The sequence below is a fragment of the Chiloscyllium plagiosum genome, unplaced genomic scaffold, assembly GCF_037043375.1.
Source record: "Chiloscyllium plagiosum isolate Xiang-an unplaced genomic scaffold, Cpla_swu_hap1 HiC_scaffold_20, whole genome shotgun sequence".
Classification (NCBI taxonomy): domain Eukaryota; kingdom Metazoa; phylum Chordata; class Chondrichthyes; order Orectolobiformes; family Hemiscylliidae; genus Chiloscyllium; species Chiloscyllium plagiosum.
In genome coordinates, this window is record NW_028270158.1 from 19133343 (window position 1) to 19159652 (window position 26310).

The following is a 26310-nucleotide window of genomic DNA, read 5'->3' on the forward strand; positions in this document are numbered from 1 at the left end:
AAATATTTTTTGATGGCATTGTGAATGTTGGACACCAGGTGGACTGTAGTGGATCAGAAAGGTGATTCACCACAAACCTTCTCCAGAACAATTCAAGATGGGAGCAGACATTCACATACCATGAAAGAATAAAAGAGAATACTTAAGGTAAAAACAGTCTTGCAACATACAGAATTATAATAGCCGTACATTTGTCTCCTCACTAGAATAACAAAAACAACTTGAACAAATTGAATTTCACATTAACTATAACTTGGGATAATTTTGTTGGATGAAAATAATCTCTTAAGAACTGGTATTCAATATATATTTTTGAGCAAACAGCTTCTAAAACAGTAATTACTGCTCCAAGAAATCAAGGAAATCAGCTTCAGCACTGAAAGAAACCTGAGAAAAGCAGCTACAATTTTCTCCTGTGCTCCAACTTCGATCATCTATAATCCATCCTTTTTGTCATTTATATAAATGATTTGGATGTGAATATAGGAGATATGTTTAATAAATTTGCCGATGACACCAAAATTGGTAATGTACTGGACAGCAAAGAAGGTTGCCTCAGAGTACAATGTAACCTTAATCAGATGGGTCAAGGAGTTATAGATGGAGTTTAATTTAGCTAAATCTGAGGTGCTACATTTTGCTAAACAAGCAAATCAGGGCAGGACTTATATACTTAATGGTAAGGTCCTAGTGAGTGTTGAACAAGGAGATCTTGGAATGCAGGTTCACAATTCCTTGAAAATGAAGTTGCAGGTAGACAGGGTAGTGAAGGTGGTACACTTGCCTTTTGTTAAGCCAGTTTCAGAGTACTGCATTCAATGGTGGTCTACTTACCAAGATGTTGGTAAACTTGAAAGAGTTCAGAAAAGATTTACAAGGATGTTGCCAGGGTAGGGGGGGGGGGTTTGAGCTATAGGGAGAGGCTGAATAGGCTAGGGCTATTTTCCCTGGAGTGTCAGTGGCTGAGGGGTGACTTTACAGAGTTTTATAAAATCTTGAGGGGTGTTGATAGGATGAATAGCGAAGATCTTTTCCCCAGGGTAGGGGAGTCCAAAACTAAAGAGCACAGGTTTAAGGTGAGAGGGGAAAGATTTAAAAGGGGGCTAAGGGGCAACTTTTCCAGGCAGAGGAAAATGCATGTATGGAATGAGCTGCCAGAGGAAGTAGTGAAGGCTGGTACAATTACAACATTTAAAAGGCATTTGGATGGGTTGAGAGAGATATGGGCCAAATGCTAGCAAATGGAACTAGATTAATTTAGGATAGTTGGTTGGCATGGATATGTTTGACTGAAGAGTCTGTTTCTGTGCTGGAATCTGCTGTCTGAAAGAGTATCAGAAACTGATTCAATTGTAATTTTCAAAACAGAATTGATTAAATGTTTGAAAGATGAAAGATTTGGAGGAATATGGGAAAGTAACACCGGTGTGGTACAAATTAGATGCTTCCTTCACAGATACATTTGCCCAATAGCCTCCTCCTTTATATCATGTTTCATTCTATTGTATGAAACATCAACATATTAAACAACCTAGTCAGGAAAAAGGTTTCAAGAACACAGAAATTGCTGCACTTAATGAATTAACATTAAGACAGAAATATATGGACAACTGCGTTCACTACGTATTACAATGATTTTCCAGTTAACAGGGTCCTATCAGAACGTTTTGATGCTTTTCGACATTGTTTGATATCATGCACTTTCAACAAATTTCATTTGCTCCTGGAAACAATTGTTCAGTCATCTCATGATCTTACTTTCATTGAAATACAATCTTTCAGCTAATACTGGATATCAATTGCACTGAAGAGCAATCACAGCTATAATTTGACATAGCAAGTGGTTATCAACGGGCATCTAAGGCATTAATTGGCAATGAATGGAATATCAAAGCATTCAAACTCTTACAGTCAGCATTGATTTCCTTTCAGTGCTCAGAATGGTTGCACTGTTTTCAATCTCTTCCCATCATTCCCAGGAAATTTTATCCAGGCAAGTTCATTGTTAGATTTGCAGAAGGAAAAGGACAATTTCAACCAGTGATTGCACACGCTCTCTTGATGAGACACCATTTGAAAGGCAAGCTCATTATCTCATTTTTAGTTTTTGAGCATAAAATGTCAAGAATTACATTTTTATGGTGATTTGCCAGAATTGAAACATACATTGGTTCTTGAAGATAAATTATGGACTAATGTTTGCAATATTGTGCATCACAAAAATCAATAAAATTTTTATTTCATCCTCACCAAAACTTTGTAATTTTATTTATTTCATTATTATTCATTAGGATTTTAATTGACAAAAGGATTTTGCAAATCGGACTGATGTTGCACTTGATACCAATTGATACTTTTGAGTTTTATTTCAATGCCTTTAAGAGCTTCACTTTGATGCTTTTGAGCATTTTCTTTAGATTCCTTTGACAGCTCTGATTTGATGTCTAGAATAGTGAAGCCAATTGAAGGTCTTATTCAACGCCTAAGATGTTTTACCAGCACTTTGAAATCTTCGAGTACTTCATTCATTCCAAATAAGATCATATCATGTCAAATGGTAGCAAAATTATTCTTAAGAATACGGAAAACAAAAGCAATGTCAAAATTTTCTGGTAGGGAAGCTGCTGCAGACGCAGGGTAGATGCAAATTTTAAGGTGCTCTCTCAGATGCACAAATCTTACCAAAAATGGAATTCAAATGCATCAGAATTACTTAACATTAACAATGACACCGGTCACAAAATATTCTACATATCCATTGGCAACCGACATGTTTTTCATGTAACATGCTCATCAAAAAGATAAGCTTGCCAGTGACAACTTATATAATATTTTCAGTACAGTTGGCAACAATGCTAAACAGAGCACTCACTGTTTTCAGATAACTCCACAATGTAGTGTAATATGGGGCTGTTTCCATCAAAGGGCCGCGTCCAAGATAAATCCACTGCCCGGCTGCTTGATAAGTTTAAACTTGCTTGCAGATTTCTGGGTGGGTGAGGAAGTTCACTAAAACAAAACGGAGAAAATTAATAATAGTTTCAGGTGAAGTGTGACGAGAAGTCAAGGGATGATTTAACTAGGATGCAGAGAAATGATTTAGTCAGACACTGAATTTTTAAACAATAGTTTATTGTCATATTACTTTTGGTTAAATAGTGGAGCTTGAGGCAATTTAAGAAGCAGGGAATTAGAAAATAATGGAGCTATTTTTGATTGCAATCAGGAGCAGTTATGAAGTGGATCAGTATGGATTAATTTTTAAAAATCTAGCAAGGATATTAAAGACAAATCATATCTATTTATCTTTATCGAGTATTTGGATGAGGTAATAAAGAAGGTTGATGAAGGTAATGTGGTGATGTTCAGTGGCTTCTGAAAGGTATTTGATAATCATAGAATTCCAACAGTGTGGAAACAGCCCATTCGGCCCAACTGGTCCACACTGACTCTCTGAACCTGCACATCCCAGAACACTATGGGTAATTTAGCATGGCCAATCCACCTAACCTGCACATCTTTGGATTGTGGGAGAAAACTGGAGCTTCCGGCAGAAACCCACGCAAACACAGGGAGAATGTGCAAACTCATTTACTGTTGCCTGAGGGTGGAATCGAACCCATGACTCTGGTAATGTGAGACAGCAGTGTTAACCACTGAGCCACATAATAAGCTTGCAAGCAAAATCAGCAATGGAATAAAAGAAATAGTGGCAGAATGGATACAAAGTTGGCTGCGAACCAATCAACAGAGTAATGGTCTACGGTTGTTTTTCATATTGGACTAAGGTACATAGAATATTCCGGAGGTTAGTAGTATTTCTTGTTAATCATATGTTGGTGCAGGTAACACAAATGTGTGAATTTTGAGGATGGCATTGATGAAACAGATAAAGACAGGCTGGTGATCTGAGTGGATACACAATAGTCGAAATTTAATGTACGGAAGTGTGAAAGGATATATTGTTTACAATTTGAAAGGTATTGCAGGGACATGAGTACACAAATCATTGAAAATCGCAGGACCTATTCAGAAATTGGTTTAAAAAAAAAGTTATTTACATTCCTCCAAACATTTCCTATTCGTGGATCTGTCCAAATGCCTTTTAAATGTTGTAACTGTACCTGCATTTACCATTTCCTTTGGCAGTTCATTCCATTTGCAAAACAGCCTCTATGTGGAAAAGGTTGCCCCTCAGGTCCTTTTTAAATCTTTCTCCTCTCATCTTAAACCCATGCACCTTGGTTTGAACTCTCCCACCCAAGGGAAAAGACATTTGCTATTCACCTTATCTATGCCTCTTATAGCTTTATGAACCTCCATAAGGTCACCTCTCGACTCCCTATGCTCCAGTGAATAATATCCTAGCCGATCCAGTCTCTTCCTTTTACTCAAACCCTCCAATCCCAGCAACATCTTGGTAAACCTTCTCTGAAACGCCTTCAATTTAATAATATCCTTCCTACAGCAGGGTGACCAGACCTGTACACAGTACTCCAAAGGTGTACTCACCAACATCCTGTACAACCTCAACGTGATGTCCTAATGCTTTGAACAATGAAGGCAAGCATGCTAAATGCCTTAACCATTTCAAAGAACTATGTATCTGAACTCCTTGGTCTTTCTTTCAACAGCACTACCCAGGGCACTACCATTAACTGTATAAGTTCTGTCCTTGTTTGCTTTACCAAATTACAATGCCACACATTTATTGAAACAAAATGCCATCTACCACTCCTCAGCCAATTAGTTCAATTGATCAAGATCCCTTTGCAATCTTAGATAATCTTCTTCACTATCTACTATGCTACCAATTTTGCTGTCATCCTCAAACTTGCTAATCATGCCTCTTAAATTCACATCCAAACTGTTTATATAAATGACAAACAATAGTGGACCCAGCACCAATTCCTGTAGAACACTGCTTATTACAGGCCTCCAGTCTGAAAAACACCCTCCAGCACCACCCTCTCTCTCTCACAGTCAAGCCAATTTTGTATCCAATTGACAAGCGCTCCCTGAATCCCACGTGATCTAACTTTACTAATTTGTCTACCATGCAGAAGCTTGTCAAAAGCTTTCCTAAAATCCATGTAGTCAATATGTACCGCTCTGCCTTCATCGATCTTTTTGGTTAAGTCCTCAAAAAAACTCAATCAAGTCCGTGAAACAATAATTCCCATGCACAAAGCCTTGCTGACTAACCCTAATCAGCCCCTGCCTCTCCAAATGCATGTGAATCAGAACTCTCAGAATCCTCTCCAACGACTTACCCACCACTGAGGTCAGACTCACTGACCTATAGTTTCCAGGCTTCTCCTTACAGCCTTTCTTAAATAAAGGCATAGTATTAGCCAGCTCCAGCCCTCCAGCACCTCACCTATGACTATCGACAATACAAATATTTCTGCTAGGGGATCCGCAATTTCTTCTGTAACTTCCCACAATATCCTGGGATACACGATCAGGTCCTGGAGACTTTTCTACGTTCAGCTCCTCTTCTTCTGAAATGTGGCCTGTTTTCAAGACATCAATATTTATTTCCCCATGTTCTGTTGCCTCCATTTCATTCTCCACAGTAAAAACTGATATGACATATTTGATTACTATCTCTCTCATCTCCTGTGGTTTTAAACATTGTCAATCTTGTCAATACTTAAGGAACCCTATTCTCTCCATAGTTGCTCTTCTGCTCTTGATGTACTTGTGGAATTTCTTTGGATTATCCTCAGCCTTATCTGCCAAGGTTCTCACATATCCTCTGATTTCCCTCTTAAGAATCCCTCTCCAGCTCTTATACTCTTCAAGAGATTCACCTAATCCCAGTTGTCTATACCTAACATATGTCTCCGTCTTATTCTTGACCAGAGTCGCAATATGTTATTACACACCTCTGGAGCAGATATGAGTTGAATACAGGCTTCTTGGTCTGGGGAGAGGGACAGTACCACTGTGCTTCAAGAACCCGAGCTATGTTTACATGTCCATTTCAAAACTGCATGAAGTGGATATACCTTCGGCATTGATGAGCCCCAATCGACTGTTTTGACTGACTAACAGCTTTCCAGCTGAGAAGCAGATGGCTGCCAGCTGAAAGTTTGCCTCCAAGGTATTTCTCTGTAGCACAGGCTGAATAGTTAAAGATGTGAAACTGAAGTGCTACAATGCCATCAGTGGCAAGAATTTATAATTACATTTTATATAGGCACTTTCTATTATAAATGTGGGCATAGGAATTTTTAGTCCACATATAAAAACATACACACTAATTTCAAATGTTGACTAAATCATGTCTCCATGTCCTAGCCCGAACTCTAATTTCTCACAAGCTATAATGCTGCAAGAAGACAATGTATTGCACAATAGGTGTAAACTAGAATTGTAGCTAAGGAGAAAGAGAGGACTGCAGATGCTGGAGATCAGAGTCAAAACGTGTGGCACTGGAAACGCACAGCTGGTCAGGCAGCACCCGAAGAGCGGGAGAGACAATGTTTCGAGCATAAGCACATTCCTGATGAAGAGCTTGCTCTCGAAATGTCGACTCTTCTGTTCCTCGGATGTTGCCTGATTGGTTGTGCTTTTCCAGCGCCTCACTTTTTGACTCTAGAATTGAATATAAACATATAGAAATATTAATAATGATTTCTAAATATTTATTCAAACTTTAACTTTGTGAAACTTAATACAGGTCATATGCCATTCCGGATAGCTTATCTTTAATGCTCTTTACAGGCTATACATTTATTCTCAGTGCACTCATTAATAAAAAGCAGATATCACAAGTTTACCAATTACTATATGAGAGAATTGAGGAAATGCTTAATATGGTTGCTCAATATTCATCAGTCTGTGATCTAAACAAGAGGTTAACCATTTATTTAAAATGTGTTAGCAGCTTTGCTCAAGTAGCTCCTACCTGACCTATGTTAATAAACAGCTACATAGCAAATATTTGTTTTGAAAATGGTACCAAAAGACTTTTAGTTGCTGCATTTGATTTTTACTATAGTCAGTTCTTCTATAATGCGGTCTTATGCAACCCCACATTATAGAAAAATCGCACTTTAGAAACAGAGCTTAAAGAGTTGGCAATGTAATTGTGTTACAGCGAACACACGTCCCCAATTTGTTAATTGTGTTACAGCGAATTCGCATTAATGAAACATGCATTATATCAGAACAACCTGTACTCTGATTCCACTAGTGGTCCTCAAGAGCAGAAGTAGATAATTTAGCCAAGCAAGTCTGTTCTGCATTCACTGAGATCACAACTGTCTGATAAACCTCTAACTCCACTTTCTGCCCTATCCCCATAAATCTCGAGTCCCTTACTAATTAAAAATCTGTTATCTTAGCCTTCAATATACTTAATTATTCAACCTTCACATCCCACTGCGGGAATGAATTCCATAGATTCCCTACCGTCAGGATGAAATTCCTCCTCAACTTGGTCTTACATGGACAAGCCTTAATGTGAGGTTAGAGGAAACAAATCACATACCACATGTCTATTTTGTCTATGTCTCAAGTTTATCACTATCTGACACTGTTCAAAATAATCCCAAATCCTGTCTGATGGTTATATAGGGCACAATGTCAAAATTAAGACAAGTGTAATTCTTTAACAAATGTCAAGAAAAGCATAAGCCTAACACTGACCCTGTAGAACTGCATTATGTGGCTTCCTTTGGTCCAACTAAAGGTTCACCACTACTCTGTTTCCTGTTATTACATGGGCTTAACGCCGACCTATCAGCTAGGTTGCACTTTGTCAAACACACTTTGGAGGTCTAATAGAATAGTAAACTGTGTTAAAGATAACGGCATAAGTTCATTATAAAACCAATGGGACAAAGGTTATTCAGTTTGATGGGAAAACTTGCATACTCACATGACTTCCAGGCGGGCAGTTCTGAAGTCATTTCCTCCCAAGGACAGAACCTCACAGGTGTAGTCACCAATATCACCTGACCAAGTTTGACTGATATGAAGTGAGCCATTTTGCCCTATGGTAATTCTGGGTAGAGCATTTGCATCAATAATATTTCCATCCTTCTTCCAGACAAACCTAAAGAAATAATAGAAACTTTCAAGACTCCACAAAGGAAACTGTTAGTACAACCAAATGCATGCCTTTAATCCTCAAATATTAGTGAGGTTAAGATAGATGGCAAACAAAATATAAAAAAAACTCAAACCTGTTTTCAACACACCTACTTCTGGTTTTAGCAAAGTCAGGCTTGGAGGCCCTGCAAACAACACAACTTAAGGCGATAGGTCAGACAATTATACATTTTAATGAGTCTATGCCTCTCAGAACTGTTTCTCTGTTAGGACGTTAATGCCAGTCAGCAAAATTTCCAGATCCTTTGGAACCATAAGTTAAGAGGAAACAGGGATTATGACCTGGAACAGGATATGTGCCTTTCCAGTATTGCTAGTGGAGTAAGAGAAGTGTCTGCACTTTCTTCTGAACTTTTGACAAACCTACTAATTTGCCCATTAATCCTGTTAGAATTACCATGTCCATGGCAATCACTAAACCCCCTCCAAGCCAGTAGCCATTATCTTTTTTCTAACCTTTCCTCCAATCTCGAATTCTTCTCTTAGATTTCTCAATAGCTTTGCCTCTCATTCAGATGCCTTACCAACCTATTTTGATGCTGCCCTGAATTCCTCAACTCTTCTTTTCTATCCCACCCTGATGTATCGATCTCTTTTCCAGAGGGGCACTGATTGAGATGTATAAAATTATTAATGGATTGGACACTCTGGAGGCAGGAAGCATGTTTCCGCTGATGGGTGAGTCCAGAACCAGAAGTCACAGTTTAACAATAAGGGGTAGACCATTTAGAACAGAGTTGAGGAGAAATTTCTTAATCCAGAGAGAAGTGGATATATGGAATGCTCTGCCCGAGAAGGCAGTGGAGGCCAGTCACTGGATACTTTCAAGAAAGATTTGGAAGGAGCTCTGAGAGTTAGTGGAATCAAGGGTTATGGGGATAAGGCAGGAACAGGATACGTATTGTGGATGATCAGCCATGATCATCATGAATGGTGGTGCTGGCTTGAGGGACTGAATGGCCTACTCCTGCACCGCTTGTCTATTGTACTCCAAATCTTGCAATTGTTCCAAACCTTCCAAACATGCTTTACCAAAATCTCTTTTGTAATTTCTACCCTGGTTAGGAAACAATCCACCAGGCTCTGTGCTGTGGTCTCTTTAGATGTATTCCACAACTAAAAATGGAGCAAAGCCTGTAAATCAGACTGGTTTCTGGGAAGGGAACTGATTGAAAAAAAATGCACTTAAGCGGACATAAAACTCCAAGCATTGTTTTGGTTAGAATGATCACAGTTTGGAACACCTGTCTTAATTAAAATTAGCACAAAATGATATCGCATTTTATGGATACAAATGGACATGGATTTTAGCAAACAATTGATCAAACGACCATACAAACATTAAGATTCATAGTAGGTTAGCACATTATTTTGTAACATAAACATGCTTGAACAATACATAGAATAATAAGAATCAATTAAAGGTACTGAATCTGTTGCTTATGTGAAGTGTCAGACAGACAGTTTATTGGTCAGGGCTGTTTCCTTCCATAGGTGTTGACAAGGTTCAAATTGATGGCAAGTCTGTGATGCTTCACAAGTGAAATCAGTAATAAACGTTCAGGCACACAAGCCAAAGTCTTCAGTGTTCATTATTTGGTCTGTAACCAGTTCCACACAACCAACAAAATACACATTCACTGGCTATAGACCAATTGCAGCATTCAAAACTGAGCAATAAAAATGTGCTCTTTCAGAGTCGGTTTCATATTGAAAAATATCCCGAGAGTCATCACAAAAGCATAATCAAGAAACTGAAGTACAGAAGAGCTGAAGGGATAATATGAGACGTATATGATTCATGCTGAAAAATAGCATGAACTGTAATGTAGCTGGACTGATGTACCTTCTTCCGTTAGCTACAAAATTCTGTGTACATAAAGTAAGTCATTATATTTATGAACAATGAGCATCCATGGAACAATCTACAGGATTCCATTTGTTTTTATTGCTATGCAGCATTTCACTGGCTCTGCAAAGCTCGTTGTTTTCAGTAATTATGTTAGTTGCAGGTTTTGTATCAGGCTGACTCACCGGATTGTGACCCTGGGATCATGAGATGCTCCACAAATTAGTACTGCTGTTGTTCCTTTGATTACACTGCGGTCTTTGGGTGGGATGGAGATAACAGTACGAGCTGGAGAAACATAAGAAAGTTAGTATTGTTAAGTTATTGATGAGGAGAAAGTGAGGTCTGCAGATGCTGGAGATCAAAGTTGAAACTTTATTGCTGGAACAGCACAGCAGGTTAGGCAGCATCCAGGGAACAGGAGATTCGACGTTTCGGGCACAGGCCCTTCTTCAGGCCCTGAAGAAGGGCCTGTGCCCGAAACGTCGAATCTCCTGTTCCCTGGATGCTGCCTAACCTGCTGTGCTGTTCCAGCAATAAAGTTTCAACTAAGTTATTGATGATACTAACAGATCACTAAGCCCAGCTTAACTCATTTTGGCATTGAGATGTTTGTAATGTGAAGAATATTTGTAAGACTCATTTCAGATTCTTAAAAACAGGTATTAATTAAGCATTATTTGCATTGCATTAACTATAACGTCATACCTCGGGACGAGACACTTGCTTTTGGTAAACGTACAGATAACTGGATAGTTTCACATTGTGATTTCAAATGTTCTTACACTCTAAACTACAAAATATGTATGCTGTATTGTGAAAGATCACATGTCGCTTTTTTGGGATTGAAAACTGAAATGGAAATTGGATTGCAATAACTGAAATATAGGAGAGGTTTGCAACTTGAAAATCAAGTGCCGCATTTTTTTTGAGCTGTGTGATGTGTTTCTTTTGAAGTATTGACAGAAAAACTTCCACAGCCTGTAGACAGAAAGAATCCATTCTCTCCATCTTTCTCCATAAAGGGTAAAGACAGAAAAATGAAGAAAGATTAAAAGAAAAGATTCCAACAAGAAAATACCTAGGCCCACCTGACCAACTATTGCATTGAAGACGACTGTCAACCCTACAGATAACAGCATGCCATCACTATGAAAAGGAAAAGAGCTAAGAGATGCTAACTCTTCACCTCTCAACTTTTGATCGTTGGAATTTAGTCTACCCTGTCTTTTTTTTTCCCTCTACCCAGAGTATACGTTTTAAGTGGTTTGTGTGTCCTAATCATGGTTGTGTGTGTATATATTTAGGGTTTTTGAAGGGATAAAGCTCAAGTTGCATAGTTGTAGATTAGAATTTTTTTTGTTAAAGTATGTTACATCAAATTGTTAATTTTATCATTACTGACTTTTGTACTGACAGAATTGGATGTGACAGATGTCACAGGATAGGGTACGTAGTTATTGAACCAATTTGGTGAGTTACAGTGAGAAACCTTGTGACAAAAATACCTCAAAAAATATAATGCAGCTCAGACATAGCCAAAAAAATGTAAGAATTCGTCCTATGTGTGCATACCAATTTTAAAACAATAAAGCTTTATAAACAATGGTTTTGAGAGAGTTTTATGATTGGAGATCAATTAATTAAAATGGGTGGAAGTGGACTAGGGGCCGGGTCATATAGGTACTAACTGAATTGCTGCTGCAGAGAGCGAGTCTAAACACAATGGAAGGAATAGCAATCGTCTGTGTAAGATCTCCACGGACTGGTTTCTCAATTAACTTTCCTCTGTGATTTTAATTCATTTTTGACTTATTTTATTTTTTAAAATCATGATGGTTTCTTTCCCTTTCAGTGCTTTCTATTTGATGTGATGCCATGACCATAAACCTTTTTTCAACAGGTGGTATCAAAGAGAATCAACAAAGTTTTGCAAATGTATAAAATTCTCATTTACAGAGTCCCTTAATTTGTTTGATTTGCCTTCTTATTTTATTCTAATATCACAATGTTCAATAATGGTTCATAGATATTTAGGATTTTTTTGTTTCTTTTGTAGAAAGCAGAATATTTTGTTGATTGCTTAAAATAAATAGTAAGTTGAAAGACAACATTATTTACATTTTTCATATGTCAGTCTTAAGTTGCTGCCTTTTGTGCATCTATTAGAATTAAAAAAAACCTCCAGCATACTGTTTTGGGTTAATCTTTCTCCAGTGATATCAGGTAGCTACTACTGATGGTATTTCAAAGTATGTCAATGCCAAAGCACTAAGAACGTATGTTTAAACAGTAATTTGCTAGTGCTACAGCACTTGCAGCACTGCATAACACAATGATTTGTAGTAGGACCTTTAAGAAGCATTTAACAGAGATGACTAGCTGAAGAGTCATCTATGTCAAACAACCCTTATACAAGTACTTCATAGTGGTGAAGGTAGAAAATATCACAAGAGATTAGGAGTGGTCAACAAGAAAATGTCATGTGGTTGCAGTGGTGTGAATATGACTACATCCATGAAAGAAATCTAGAAGAAAATAACAACTGCTGAAATGAGTTTACCATTTTTAGAGCATTACTACTTCAAAATGGCACAGTTGGTTAACAGCTGAAACACGATTAACATCAGAAAGACAACAGCACCTATGGAAGCACCAAAATGATAAGCTCAGTACTACAAAAGCAAAACATGATCCAGAAGCTGGTAAGAAGTGCTTGGACAAGAATGTGGCTAGGAAGAGAGAAGTAAAAACTAGCCACACTGGACAATGCAATCAGAAGGAGCAAGACAGGGTTCAAGGGGGTAACGTTAGAGACTCATAAGGAAAAAGGGAAAACAGTGCAAAGACCAGAAAATGAAGGTATGGGAGTATAAAAGAGAAATCTCACTTTTCATAATAAGCATGCATGACACTGGGTTGCATAAGGCACTGGTGCAAGCAACAGCGAAAGGTCAGAAAATAAATTTAACTGATGGCTATAGAACCAGAAAGGTCTCAGAACTTATTTAAGTAGACATTGAACAAAACTGATTCTAGAGACCAGCAGAAGAAAATTCACAAAAAAACCCAGAAGTTTTAAGATAACTGAGATGTTATAATGAAGATGCAATTTCAGCTGAAGAACCCATAAAGATTGCAGACAGAAAACTTTACTTTAAAATTTGTGTAGAATGATAAACTTGGTGTTATTAGCACTGTGAAAGGGAGGAAAAAGCTCATTTTATCCAGGAGAAGCTGTTACAGGCAGTGCATTCCATGCCCCTACTACTCCCTGAGTAAAAAAAAAACTACCTCTGACATCTGTCCTATATCTATCACTCCTCAATTTAAAGCCATGTCCCCTCATACTAGCCATCACCATCCGAGGAAAAAGGCTCTCACTGTCCACTTTATCTAGTCCTCTGATTATCTTATATGTCTCAATTAAGTCACCTCTCAACCTTCTGCTCTCTAACAAAAACAGCCTCAAGTCCCTCAGCCTTTCCTCGTAAGACCTTCCCTCCATACCAGGCAACATCCTACTAAATCTCCTCTGAACCCTTTCCAAAGCTTCCATATCCTTCCCATAATGTGGTGACCAGAACTGTACACAATACTCCAAGTGTGGCTGCACCAGAGTTTTATACAGCTGCAGCATGGCCTCATGGTTCCGAAACTCAATCCCTCTACCAATAAAAGCTAACACACTGTATGCCTTCTTAACAAACCTATCAACTTGGGCGGCAACTTTCAAGGATCTATGTATCTGGACACTGAGATCTCTCTGTTCATCTAACCTTCAGAATTGCAACTCACCTGAAGAATTTTATGAGGACACTCCCCTGCACCTGACCTCTAAACCTACCTGTATTGGACTGTAAAATTCTGACCCAAGAGTCTCTTTTTAGTGGATGTGAATAGTAATTTGACTGTAATATGGTGTCTCTACTGTGTTGTAATTTACAGCAGATACATCAGAAGTAGTTCTATAATATTAGAGCAGTGGCATTTATACTGAATGGAGACTTGGCAACAGCAAAATACACAAGTGATACATGCAGCCTCAAAGCAATTTCATACATGCAACCAGACAAAATCCCAATCGTGTGATGCTCATTAAATGAAGAAAGATCAATGCTAGTCAACACTGGTGACTGAATGGCAGGCCTGACTATTTGAGGTGATAACTCACCTATGCCAAGTTTACAATAATGCAACTGGGGAATTCATAGCTCAAACCTCCTTTCAAGTTTGCTTTGTCATTGAAGGAAGTCTTGTAAAGTGAATGAGGCATCAAACAATTCATAGTAAGTTTGAGAAGCAAGTAGAAGAAGTATTTATATTTTTATTAATTGTCAGAGTTACACAGGCCATAAGAAGAAATTATTAAATCAATGAATTTTTGTTAGTAAGGCTACGAAGAGATTTGGAACAAAGGTAGGTAAAAATAGTTGAAGTACATATCAGCCATGATAATGGAATAGGCTTAAGGGATAAATGGGTTTTGTTCCTAATGTAACCAATTTCTAACTTATTGATGACAAAACTCTGTGGATTTAAAGAAATTTCTTAAGTAGACATAGAATACGATTAGCAAATATTTTGCTTACCAATGTTTGTCACAGAAATTTTGAAATCAATTTTAAAAAGACCATCTAACTCATATTGCTTATGTCAGATCAGATTTCATTGTCAAAGCAGCAGTGAGGCTAATATATTATCTAAAGTATTTTGATCTGATGACACATTAGGCTCTAACTTTTTAACTGTTAATGTTTTTCCACTTCTTGTTGTTTAGTTGGTGGCACTGTTACTGTAAAGTAAATAAGCAGAATATTTTATGCTCAGCAGAGGTAGAAAGATGTGTGGGGCTGGGGCAGATTAGCTGGGATGAAAATTTCAAAATAAAATGGCATTGGGTCAGAATCTGACAAGATCTTGCCCATATTAACCTGGACTGGTTTGAAGGTTAAGAGAAGAATCCATCTGAAGTTATCAAAAAAGTAATTAAAGTATCCAAAGGACAATTAACTGAGGATTAAAACTAGTATTTTAGTTTTAACATCCAGTATGTGGGTTTCCCAAGCTATGTGAAACATATCAGGGTCAACTCAATAATAGCATAAGCAGGGAGTACTTTTTTCACTGAATCCACCAGACTGAGAATCTTATCAGTGAAACTGACTAAATGCAGCCCTACCTAGATAGAAGTTGCTGTTGATAGCATTCTTTGAGAGAATGTGTTCTTATTGCTTGACAGGTGATCTCCAACTTCTCCAAGTTAGTTCACCTGTTTTGGACTTCACCCATGTTAACCTGGACCATTCCTATGGTCAGCCTTAAACAACAGCATAGGTGCAGCATATGCAACACTTCTTTGATCTCTGATGAGTGAAATGAGAACAGCAACACTAGAAACACCATCAGCACTAAGTGTACTAGAAGTAACACCAGTAGCGGCACTAGGGTCAACAGGCAGTGAATTATCATTTATTTTCATCTAGGTGACACCAGTGCCCCAGATGGCTGTCACTGGCGACATGTATAACCTTCTGCAACAAGACATGTTTTCCATTGGACCTGTTGGGTACGCCTTAGCAATGGCTGTCAAGGTGGTTACCACTGGTGATTTCTCCTGCAAGGACAGAAGGCAGAGAGTTTGGAAGACTGAGCAATAGGTTGTGTGGAAGAAGGAAAGAAACTAAACTTTAAATTAAATTGTTCATGGTGATGGTGATGGTGGTTTTTGGGGGGGGTGAGATGGGGTGATGTTCAGTTGTATGAAAAATTATGGACAAAGTTAAAACTAGAGGAGGGGGTGCTCTCCAGAGGTTACAAAAGTTTCCACAACAAGTAATAAGACAGAGGGTATGGAAAGGCTGAGGAATCTAACTTCAGGCAGGGTAGACAAGGGACAACTATGATAAAGGGGGCAGCAGTCACAGGACTGAGGTTTTTATACTTAAATGCACACAGTATATGAAACAAGGTAAATTAACTTGTAGATAAAAGCAAATTACTGCAGATGCTGGAATCTGAAACCAAAAGAGAAAATGCTGGAAAATCTCAGCAGGTCTGGCAGCATCTGTAGGAGAGAAAAGAGCTGACGTTGAGTCTAACTGACCCTTTGTCAAAGCTGCAGAGGTTACAAAAGTTTCCACAACAAGTAATAAGACAGAGGGTATGGAAAGGCTGAGGAATCTAACTTCAGGCAGGGTAGACAAGGGACAACTATGATAAAGAGGGCAGCAATCGCAGGACTGAGGTTGTTATACTTAAATGCACACAGTATATGAAACAAGGTAAATGAACTTGTAGATAAAAGCAAATTACTGCAAATTACAAGATGAACTTGTAGCACAGATTGAAATTGGTAGCTACGATGTTTAAGTATCACAGACTCGTGGCTGCAAGGGATCAAGGCTGGGAACTAGTTATCCAAGGATATGTATTCTATCAAGAGGACAGGCAGATTGGCAGAGGGGTAGAGTTGAGGAACCACAATGGAAAAAAGACCTCAGGGAGTTGTGACAGGCCTCCTCGCAGTAGTTAGTATGTTGGGAAGAAAATAAATCAAGAGATAGAAAAGACATATATAAGAAAAAGGCACATAAGAAAGTCACAATTGCAATGATCATGGGTGACTTCAATATGCAGGAATACTGGGAAAATCAGACTCTCTCATATCCCTTTTTGTCCCTCTGATTTCTGTCTTAAGTACACCCCTACTCTCTTTTCAAGAGATTCACTTGATCCCAGCTGTCTATACTTACATATGCCTCCTTTTCATGACGAAAGCCTCAGTATTTCTGTTCATCTGTTGTTCTCTTTTCCTATCAGCCTTACCCTTCACTCTAACAAGAACATACTGTCTCTGAACTCTCATTATCACACTTTTGAAAGCTTTCCATTTACCAGTTGTCTCTTTACTTGCCAGTCTATCCCAATCAACTTTTGAAAATTCCTGTCTAATACCATCAAAATTAGCCTGCTCCAATTTAGAACTTTTTGAACAGTTCTATCCTTTTCCATAGCTATTTTAAAACTAACAGAATAATGATCATTGGACCCAAAGTAACACTTCATTCATTTCCCTGCCTTATTTCCCAAGACAAGGTCAAGTTTTCTTCCTTCTCTAGTAGGTACACCTACATATTGATAAAGGAAATTTTCTTGAACACATTTAAAATATTTCTCCCCATCCAAGCCCTTAACAAAATTTAAGTCCCAGTCTATGTTTGGAAAGTTAAAGTCCCCTACTTTTGCAACCCTATTATTCTTATACATAGCGGAGATCTCCCGACATGTTTGCTCCTCAGTTTCCTACTGACTATGGTGGGCCTATAGTATAATTTCATCAAGGTGATTTTCCTGTTCTTATTTGAGTTACACCCATATAGCTTCACTGGACAATCCCCCAGGAGTGTTCTCTCTAAGTAATGCAGTAATGTTTTCCCTAATCAAAAACATCACTCTCCCTCCTCTCTTGCCTCCCTTTCCATTAATCCTATAACATATATAACCCAGAACACTGAGCTGCCATGTTTCTGCAATAGTTGTCCTTGACTCAGCCATGTTTCTGCAATAGCTATGATATCCCGGTCCTATGTTCCCATCCATAGCCTGCCTTACCTGTCAGGCCTCTTGCATTGAAATAAATGCAGTTTAATTGTTCTCTCTGGTCTTGCCTGCCTTGTCTTTTTAACATGTTCCCTTTAACTTCTGAACTATCCTCAGCTTTCCCTCTTATTTTCTCATTACTGTTTAGGATCCCCCACCCCACCTCCATACTAGTTTAAAGTCTCCAGGGTGGTACTAGCAAGTCGCTCCACCAGGATACTGGTCTCCCTCCAGTTGAGTTCAAACCCATTCCTTTTCTACATATCTCTTCTGCTCCAGAAGATCCCAATGATCCAAAAATCTGAATCCTTGCCCCCTGCACCATCCTCTCAGCCACTCATTTATCTGCTTTATCTTCCTATTACTACTTTCACTAGTACACAGCACCAGAAGTAACCCAGAGATTACTGTCCCTGAGGTCTTTCTTTTTAACCTCCAGCCAAACTCTCTTTATTCACTCTGCAGAACCTCATCCCTTTCTCTACTTACGCCATTCGTACCAATGTATTCAATGACCTGTGGCTGCTCACTCCCCACTTTGACAATTTGCTGCACCCGCTCCAAGACGTCCTTGACCCTGGCACCATTAAAAAAAATCTGAAATCCCACTCATGGCTGCAGAATCGTTTATCTGTGCCCCTGACTGGAGAGTCCCCAATCACAATTGAACTTTGACAAACCCCACTTATCAGAAGATTCAGTCATGGTGCCCAAGACCTGGCTGCCACTGCTATTTTATTCTGAGAGGCTACCCCCCGCCACCCCACCACTGTTTCCAACATAGTGCATTTGTTTGAAACAGGGATTGCCACAGGAGACTCCTGCATTATCTTCCTACTTATCTTGAGTCACCTATCTACCTGACTACCTGTAGTATGACCAGTTCTCTGAAGCTATTATCCATTACATTCTTTTGGGCCAATCAATGCACCTTAATTCACTAAAGCGAGGCATTATGAACATTCTGCTGAGTGGTGGTATGGAGCCACCCTGTATTCAACCTTGGAGCTTTAATTCTCCACCATGCCTTAAATCTGGCTGAAGCTTAAACAAACTATTCACTGTCTTGGTGTAGTATGCGACCCTAAAATCATTTGCCAACCACATATCCACACCATCACTAAGACCATCTCTTTCCATTTTTGTATCATCTGGAGAGTGATACCAAACAAAGAAATCTTGGGGTGCTTTTTCATAGTTCCTTGAAGGTGGAGTCACAGGTTGACAGGGTAGTGAAGGCAGCTTTTGGTACACTTGCCTTTATTGGTCAGTGCATTGAGTATGGGGGTTGGGATGTCATGTTCCTGCTGTAAAGGCCACATTTGGAATACTGTGTTCAATTGTGGTCTCCCTGCTATAGGAAAGATGTTGTGAAACTTGAAAAGACTTACAAGAATGTTGCCATGGTTGGAAGGTTTGAGCTATAGAGAGATGCTGAATAGGCTGGGGCTATTTTCCCTGGAGCATCGGAAGCTGAGGGGTGACCTTTTAGAGGTTTATAAAATCATGAAAGATATGGATAGGATAAATAGCCAAGTTCTTTTTCCTAGGATAGAGAGAGATAGGGAACATCGGTTTAAGGTGAAAGGGTAAAGATATAAAAGGGACCCAAGGGGCAACATTTTCACGCATACGGTGGTGTGTGGATTGAATGACCTACCAAAGGAAGTGGTGAGGTTGGTACAATTACAACATTTAAAAGACATCTGAATGGGTACGTGAATACGAAGGGTTTGGAGGATATGGGCCAAATGCTGGCAAATGTAACTTTGATTAATTTAGGATATTTGGTTAGCATGGACGAGTTGAACTAAAGTGTCTGAATCTGTGCTGTACAACTCTATGACTCTATGGTCTGCTTTAGCTCATCTGCTGTTGAAATACTTATCTGCACATTTGTTACCTCTTGGGATTCTAACACACTGCTGGCTAGGCTTCCATTTCCCAATTTCCATAAATTTAAGGTCATAAAAAACTCTATTGCCTGCATCCTAACTCTCAATAAGTTTCTTTCACTCATTATTTCATGGTTTGAAAATCCTCATGCTTGTTTTCAAATCCCTCATGACTTTGTCCACTTGCTACTTCTATACTTTCCTCTAGTGCTATTCCATCCCAGGTATCAGTGTTCCTCCAATTCTGTACCCTTGCCTTCAGCTGCCAAGGTAATAAACTCTGGAATTTACTCATTGAATCTTTTCATCTCTCTGTCACTTTCCTCCATTAAAATGCTCTTTAGAAAAACTACCTGACAAAAATTTGGCCATCTGCATGTCATAACATTTCCTCATGTAGTTCAGTGTAAAATTTGGTTTGATAATACTTCTGTGAAATGCATTGGGAAATCTTAGTACGTTAAATTCACTACATAGGTAGAAGTTGTTAAGACGCAATACAATCTCACCTATGCATTATGATCCCAACTGATGTAAAAGATTGTTAGTGATAATGAAACGCACTTACTGCAATGTCTTACAATTCTACAAATTTTTTACTTACTCTGCAGTGTGACAATTGTGGATGTTACGTTTTGGTGCTGGAGAGCTGCTGAGGAGGTGTTGAAAGAATTAAGATGGTCCACCTGTTAACATTTACTTGCAGCACTTATTTTTGTGACACAATTCCATTGGGGCTATCAGCTCATACATGGGGGAGGAGGAGAATTCTTCATGTGTTTGGAACATATATAGAGCAGGAGAGTTTAAATCAGTGGAGTAAAATCAGTAATGAGATTAAAAGTAACTATAAATGTTGTTTTCTCTTAATATCTAATCTTTCAGGCTGTATGAATAATGAGACTGTCGTTTTAATAGCATTCCTATGGTTGAAAACCTGGTATTGTTATTGCAGTAGTTAAGTGAATAAATATTTAATTGCAAGAGCTCTACTCATCCTTCCTGAACCAAATAAATTATGCATCATTTTGAAGTAGATAGTCAATTTTTGAAAATATGTACAACGTTTAATAAAACAAAGTAATGATTGGTATTTTGTGAAGTTAGAGTGGAAATTCTGATTTTCCATAAATTAAATTACAATTGTCCAGGTATACAATGTATATAAGATAAAATTGTCATTACTTTCTTAATAAACTAAGCAACACAAAGTCCAGTTCATGGAGTTTGGCGTCAGAATACTTAAGGTCCTAGGGAGTGTTGCTGAACAAAGAGACCTTGGAGTGCAGGTCCATAGCTCCTTGAAAGTGGAGTCACAGGTAGATAGGATAGTGAAGAAGGCATTTGGTATGCTTTCCTTTATTGGTCAGAGCATTGAGTATAGGAGTTGGGAGGTCATGTTGCAGCTGTGCAGGACATTGGTTAGGCCACTGTTGGAATATTGCGTGCAGTACTGGTGTCCTTCCTATTGGAAAGAGTTATGAAACTTGAAAGGGTTCAGAAAAGATTTACAAGGATGTTGCCAGGATTGGAGGATCTGAGCTACAGGGAGAGGCTGAACAGGCTGGGGCTGTTTTCCCTGGAGCATTGGAGGCTTAGGGGTGACCTTATAGAGGTTTTCAAAATTATGAGGGGCATGGATAGGATAAATAGACAATGTCTTTTCCCTGGGGTCGGGGAGTCCAGAACGAGAGGGCATAGGTTTAGGGTGAGAGGGGAAAGATATAAAAGAGACCTAAGGGGCAACTTTTTCACATAGGGGGTGGTATGTGTATGGAATGAGCTGCCAGAGGATGCGGTGAAGGCTGGTACAATTGCAACATTTAAGAGGCATTTGGATGGGTATATGAATAGGAAGGGTTTGGAGGGATATGGGCCAGGTGCTGGCAGGTGGGACTCGTTTGGGTTGGGAAATCTGGTCGGCATGGATGGGTTGGACCGAAGGGTCTGTTTCCATGCTGTACATCTCTATGAGTCTATAAATTTGATGAATGGGGGAATTCAATGCAGAGAGAACAGGTGCATCTTTGCCTTTTACAGAACAAAAAGTGGTCTGAGAATTAGCAAGACCCGAGAGCTGAATTCCTGAAACATTAATTATGTAAGCAGGTAGATAAATGGCTAGAAACATGAAAATTCTGGAGAAACTCAGTTCTGGCAGCATCTGGAGAGGGAGTAAAAGAATTAATGTTTCAGGTCCAGCAGAATCACAATGGACTCAAAACCTTAATTATGTTTCTCTTCTCCTGATGCTGCCCACCTACTGAATTTCCCCAGTATTTTTCTGCGCAGGTGGTTGTTTGGTACGTTGCTGACCCTTCCGCTTGTTGCCTCTCCACTACCATCTCATCTGCTGTCCTATGGATAAACCAGGAGATTAACCCACTACCAAAGTCCAGGTCTGAGAGGTACAAGTTGGGCAACCCTGATGTATACAGGAAATCCATGTATGACCTTAAGGCCATCAGAGACACCAAGAGGCAATCCCAAACTCAACTTGAGTCCCAAGCCAACCACATGGACACCTGACATTTGTGGCCATGCTTACACGGCATAAACGGCAACAAAGCGAAGTCAACCAGATTCACAGGCAACAGCACAGTGGCTCAGTGATTAGAATTACTGCCTCACAGTGCCAGGGATCCGGGTTTGATTCCAGCCTCGGGCAACTGTCTGTGCGGAGTTGCACATTCTCCCAGTGTTGTGCATGGATTTCCTCTGAGTGCTTTGGCTTCCTCCCACAAACCAAAGATGTGAGGGTTAGGTGAATTGGACGTGCTGAATTGTCCATAGTGTTCAGGGATGTGTAGGTTTAGGTGCATTAGTCGGGGGAAATGTAGAATAATAGGGGTAGAGGTTGGGTGGGATACTGTTTAAAGGGTCAGTGTGAACTTGTTAGGCCAAATGGCCTGTTTCCACACTGTAGGAATTCCAAAATACTGCACCTCTACCCAACGAGCTCAATGCAAGTTTTGCTCACTTGGAACATAAGATCAATGAAACAATGTTCTCAATCCCCATCAGCCTCAGATGCACCTGTATCCATGGTCACCACCATGTTGGATCGGCTTTCTTGAGAGTGAACCCATTGAAAGCATCTAGCCTGGATGGAGTCGCCGGGTGTGTGCTCAGATCCTGTGCAGACCAGCTGGCAGAAGTACTCACGGACATCTTTAACCCCTCCTTACTACAATTTGATGTCCCTGACCTATTTCAAGAAGGCCACCATCACCTTGATTCCAAATAAAGATCATGCAGCTTGCCTCAATGGTTACCACCTGATGGTTTTGATGTCTGTAATTATGAAGTGCTTCAAGAGGTTAGTCATGGTTCACGTCAACCCCAAACTACCAAATTGCCTCAATCCTTTGCAATTTGCCAACCGGGGCAAGAGATCTACAGCGGACGCCATCTCCCTGGCCACACACTCATCTCTGCAATATCTGGATCACAAGGATATCTATGTCAGGTTCCTACTTATTGACTAGAGTTCGACCTTCAACACAATAATTCTCAACAAACTCATCTTTAAACTCCGAGACCTATGTCTCAGCTCCCCTCTCTGAAACCGGATCCTCAACTTCCTGACCCATAGAGTGCAATCAGTAAGAGTAGGCAACAACACCTGCTCCATCATAATCCTGAACTCAGGTCCCCACAAAATGACAGACTCAGCCCCCTACTCTACTCCTTACACACTCATGACTGTGTGGCCAAACTCCACCCCAACTCCATTTACAAGTTTGTGGATGACACCACCATTATAGGGCAGATCTCAAACCATGAGGCAGAGTACAGGCAAGAGATGGAGTGCTTAGTGACATGGTATAAAGACATCAATATCAGCAAAATGAAGGAGGTGGCCATTAACTTCAGGAAGCGGAGTGGAGGGCACGTCCCTGTCTGCATCACAGGTGCTGAGATGGAGATGGTTGAGTGTGCCAAGTTCTTCGGAGTGATGATCACCGACAATCCGTCCCTGTCCACACACACTGATGCAATGGTCAAGAGAGCACAAAAATGGCTATACTTCCTCAGAACGCTGCAGAAATTCGGTGTGTCCACAAGGACTCTTACCATTTTTACAGATGCACCATAGAAAGCAATCTAGCTGGCTATGGAATTGCAACTGCTCTTTCCAAGACCACAAAAAATCATAGAGTGTCATGAACACAGCCCAGTCCCTCACACAAATCAGCCTTCCATCTGTTGACTAGGAGATAGTGCCATTTCAGGCAGGACCTTTCATCAGGACTGGGAAGGGGGGATTGGGGCTAAGAAATAAATAGGGGAAGGGGTGGGGCTGGAGGAATGGTAGATGGAATGGTGATAAGTGGATGTAGGTAGGAGGTGATTGCAATAGGTCAGTGGGAAGGTGGAGTGGATAGGTGGGAAGAAGATGGAAAGGTATGTCAGGTCAAGAGGGTGGTGCTGAGTCGGAGGGTTGGATTGAGGATGGGGGTGGGAGATTTGGAAATCGGTGAATTCAATATTGATGGCATGTGGTTGTAGGCTCCTGAGGGAGAGGATGAATTGTTCTTCCTCTTGTTTGGGGATGGCTTTGTTTAGGTATGGCCTTGTTTAGGTGGTACAGAAAGCCCAGAATGAACATGTCTTCGGGGGAGTTGAAATGGCTGGCCACCAGAAGATGGGTTGCTTGGTGTGTACAGACAGAGATGTTCCCTGAACTGTTCCACAGTTTACACTTGGTCACTCCGATGTAGAGGAGACTACATCAAGAGCAAGAGGGGCAGTAAATGATGTTTGAGGATATGCAAGTAAATCACTGCTGGATTTGGAATGATCCTTTGGGACCTTGAACAGAGGCAAGGGGGCAGATGTGTGTCCAGGTTATGTATCTCTACCGGCAGCAGGATTTGCACCAGTTTCCAAATCTCCCCACCCCATCTCAGATCGAACCCTCTGACTCAGCACCACCCTCTTGACCTGACCGACCTGTCTATCTTCCTTCCCAGTTGTCCGCTCCACCCTTCCACTGACTTATCACAATCACCTCCTACCTACATCAACTTATCGCCATCCCATCTACCTTTCCCCCAGCCCCAACCACTCCTCCCCCTATTTATTTCTCAGCCCCCTTCCCTCCTCCCCAGTTCTGATGAAGGGTTCTGCCCGAAACTCTCCTGCTCCTCGGATGCTGCTTGACTCGCTGTGCTTTTTCCAGAGTCACACTTTATGAATTCCAACTGTTGAATCCATTTATATTTCCTGCTGCCCCGGGAAAACATCTAACATAATCAAAGACCTCCCCTACCCTGATTATACTGTCTTTCATTGGGTAAAAGATGTAAAAGTTTGGATACATGTTTGAATAGTTCCAAGAACAGCAACGAGCACCCGAGCTACAAATCTTCTCACAAACTTTGAACACCTACGGGCGAGAGACGCTAAGACAAGCCAGGAAATGGGAATCCTGTGCCAACCGCCTAAGTGCCACATACGAACAACTCCGGTTCCTGCACGAATGCCGAAAGAATCAAATCCTTCCACCATGTGTCAGATACAGACCGCCAGTCAACAACCCACAAGCCAGAGACACAGCCAGACAGAACGGATTCAGGATGATCCAGGTAATGATTACAGACGCTCACAACAGACTACACAAATACAGACAGGAAACTGCATGCCAAAAATCGTTAATTTCAAAAACCACCAATCAGGAATGGACCCGGACCATAGAACAGGCCGTCACCATAGGTCAGAACAGGACCACACACCACAAAAAAACGGCACTAAAAGAAAAAATGGCCAAACTAACACACAACAGAGAGGACACCACAACCCATACCTGGGTTAGAAACCTCTCCCACAGACAGCTCACAGACACGGAAGGAACAATACTGGTCAAGGGACTCAACTATAACCACAGGGACGCCAAGACAGCAGACTTCCTAGCAGCACTAGAATGCACACTCAGAAACAACGGACTGACAGAAGAGACACAACAAACAGTGAGACAAAGTATCGTATCCTGATAACAAGGAAAAGACAATCACACATAACCTCAACACCAAGGAGAGGGAAGCACTAAAAACACTAAGAAATGATAAGAACATAATCATACTACCAGCAGACAAAGGCAGAATGATGGTCATCCAAAAAGCGCAACAACTACTTGCAGATACCAACACCTACCAAAAGAGAGAGTTTGACCCCACCCCACAGCTCACCAATAGTATAAACAACACAGAGGAACCTGCAAAAAAACAGACAGATAACCAGGTTTGACCTACAGAGAATGAAACCTGAAAGCAACACCACCCCCAGATTCTATGGACTACCTAAAGTGCACAAACCAGACATCCCACTCAGACCCATCGAATCGCTACCAGGAACACCATCATACAAACTGGCTAAAGAATTACAACAGAAACTGAAACACCTGATCAGCGGATCCAGACACTCTATACAGTCAACACAGGAATTCTTGGACATCATCAGAAATATACATATAGACAAGGAAGAAACTATGGTCTCATTCAATGTAACGGCACTGTTCACCTCTATCGACAAAACCCTAGCCAGAGAAACAATAGCCAACCTGCTGGACATACAGAACAGACAACAAGACGGGGAACCTATCAACAAAGACTGCATACTCAAACTACTGGACCTGTGCCTCACAACACATTTCACATTCACCAGCCAAATATATGAACAAATCAATGGCACACCCATGGGCTCACCCATCTCTGGACTCATAGCAGAAGCTGTAATGCAAAGATTAGAACAAACAGTCTTACCGCAAATTCAACCCAAACTCTGGGTGAGATATGTTGATGACACCTTTTTAAGCATTAAAAACACAGAAATAGAAAA

General features: G+C 40.2%; 1 protein-coding gene across 3 annotated transcripts in view; it reads right to left on the reverse strand.

Annotated features, from left to right (window-relative positions):
* The window catches only part of sdk1a (sidekick cell adhesion molecule 1a), a 932616-nt gene that overhangs the window by 279474 nt on the left and 626832 nt on the right, over positions 1-26310 (reverse strand). For all 3 annotated transcript variants that reach the window (XM_043711904.2, XM_043711902.2, XM_043711903.2), the window contains 3 exons: positions 10159-10261; positions 7892-8068; positions 2873-3009 (listed from right to left, as the gene is read on the reverse strand). In XM_043711904.2, the coding sequence (XP_043567839.2) occupies positions 2873-3009; positions 7892-8068; positions 10159-10261 (417 nt within the window). The remainder of the gene's footprint in view (positions 1-2872; positions 3010-7891; positions 8069-10158; positions 10262-26310) is intronic.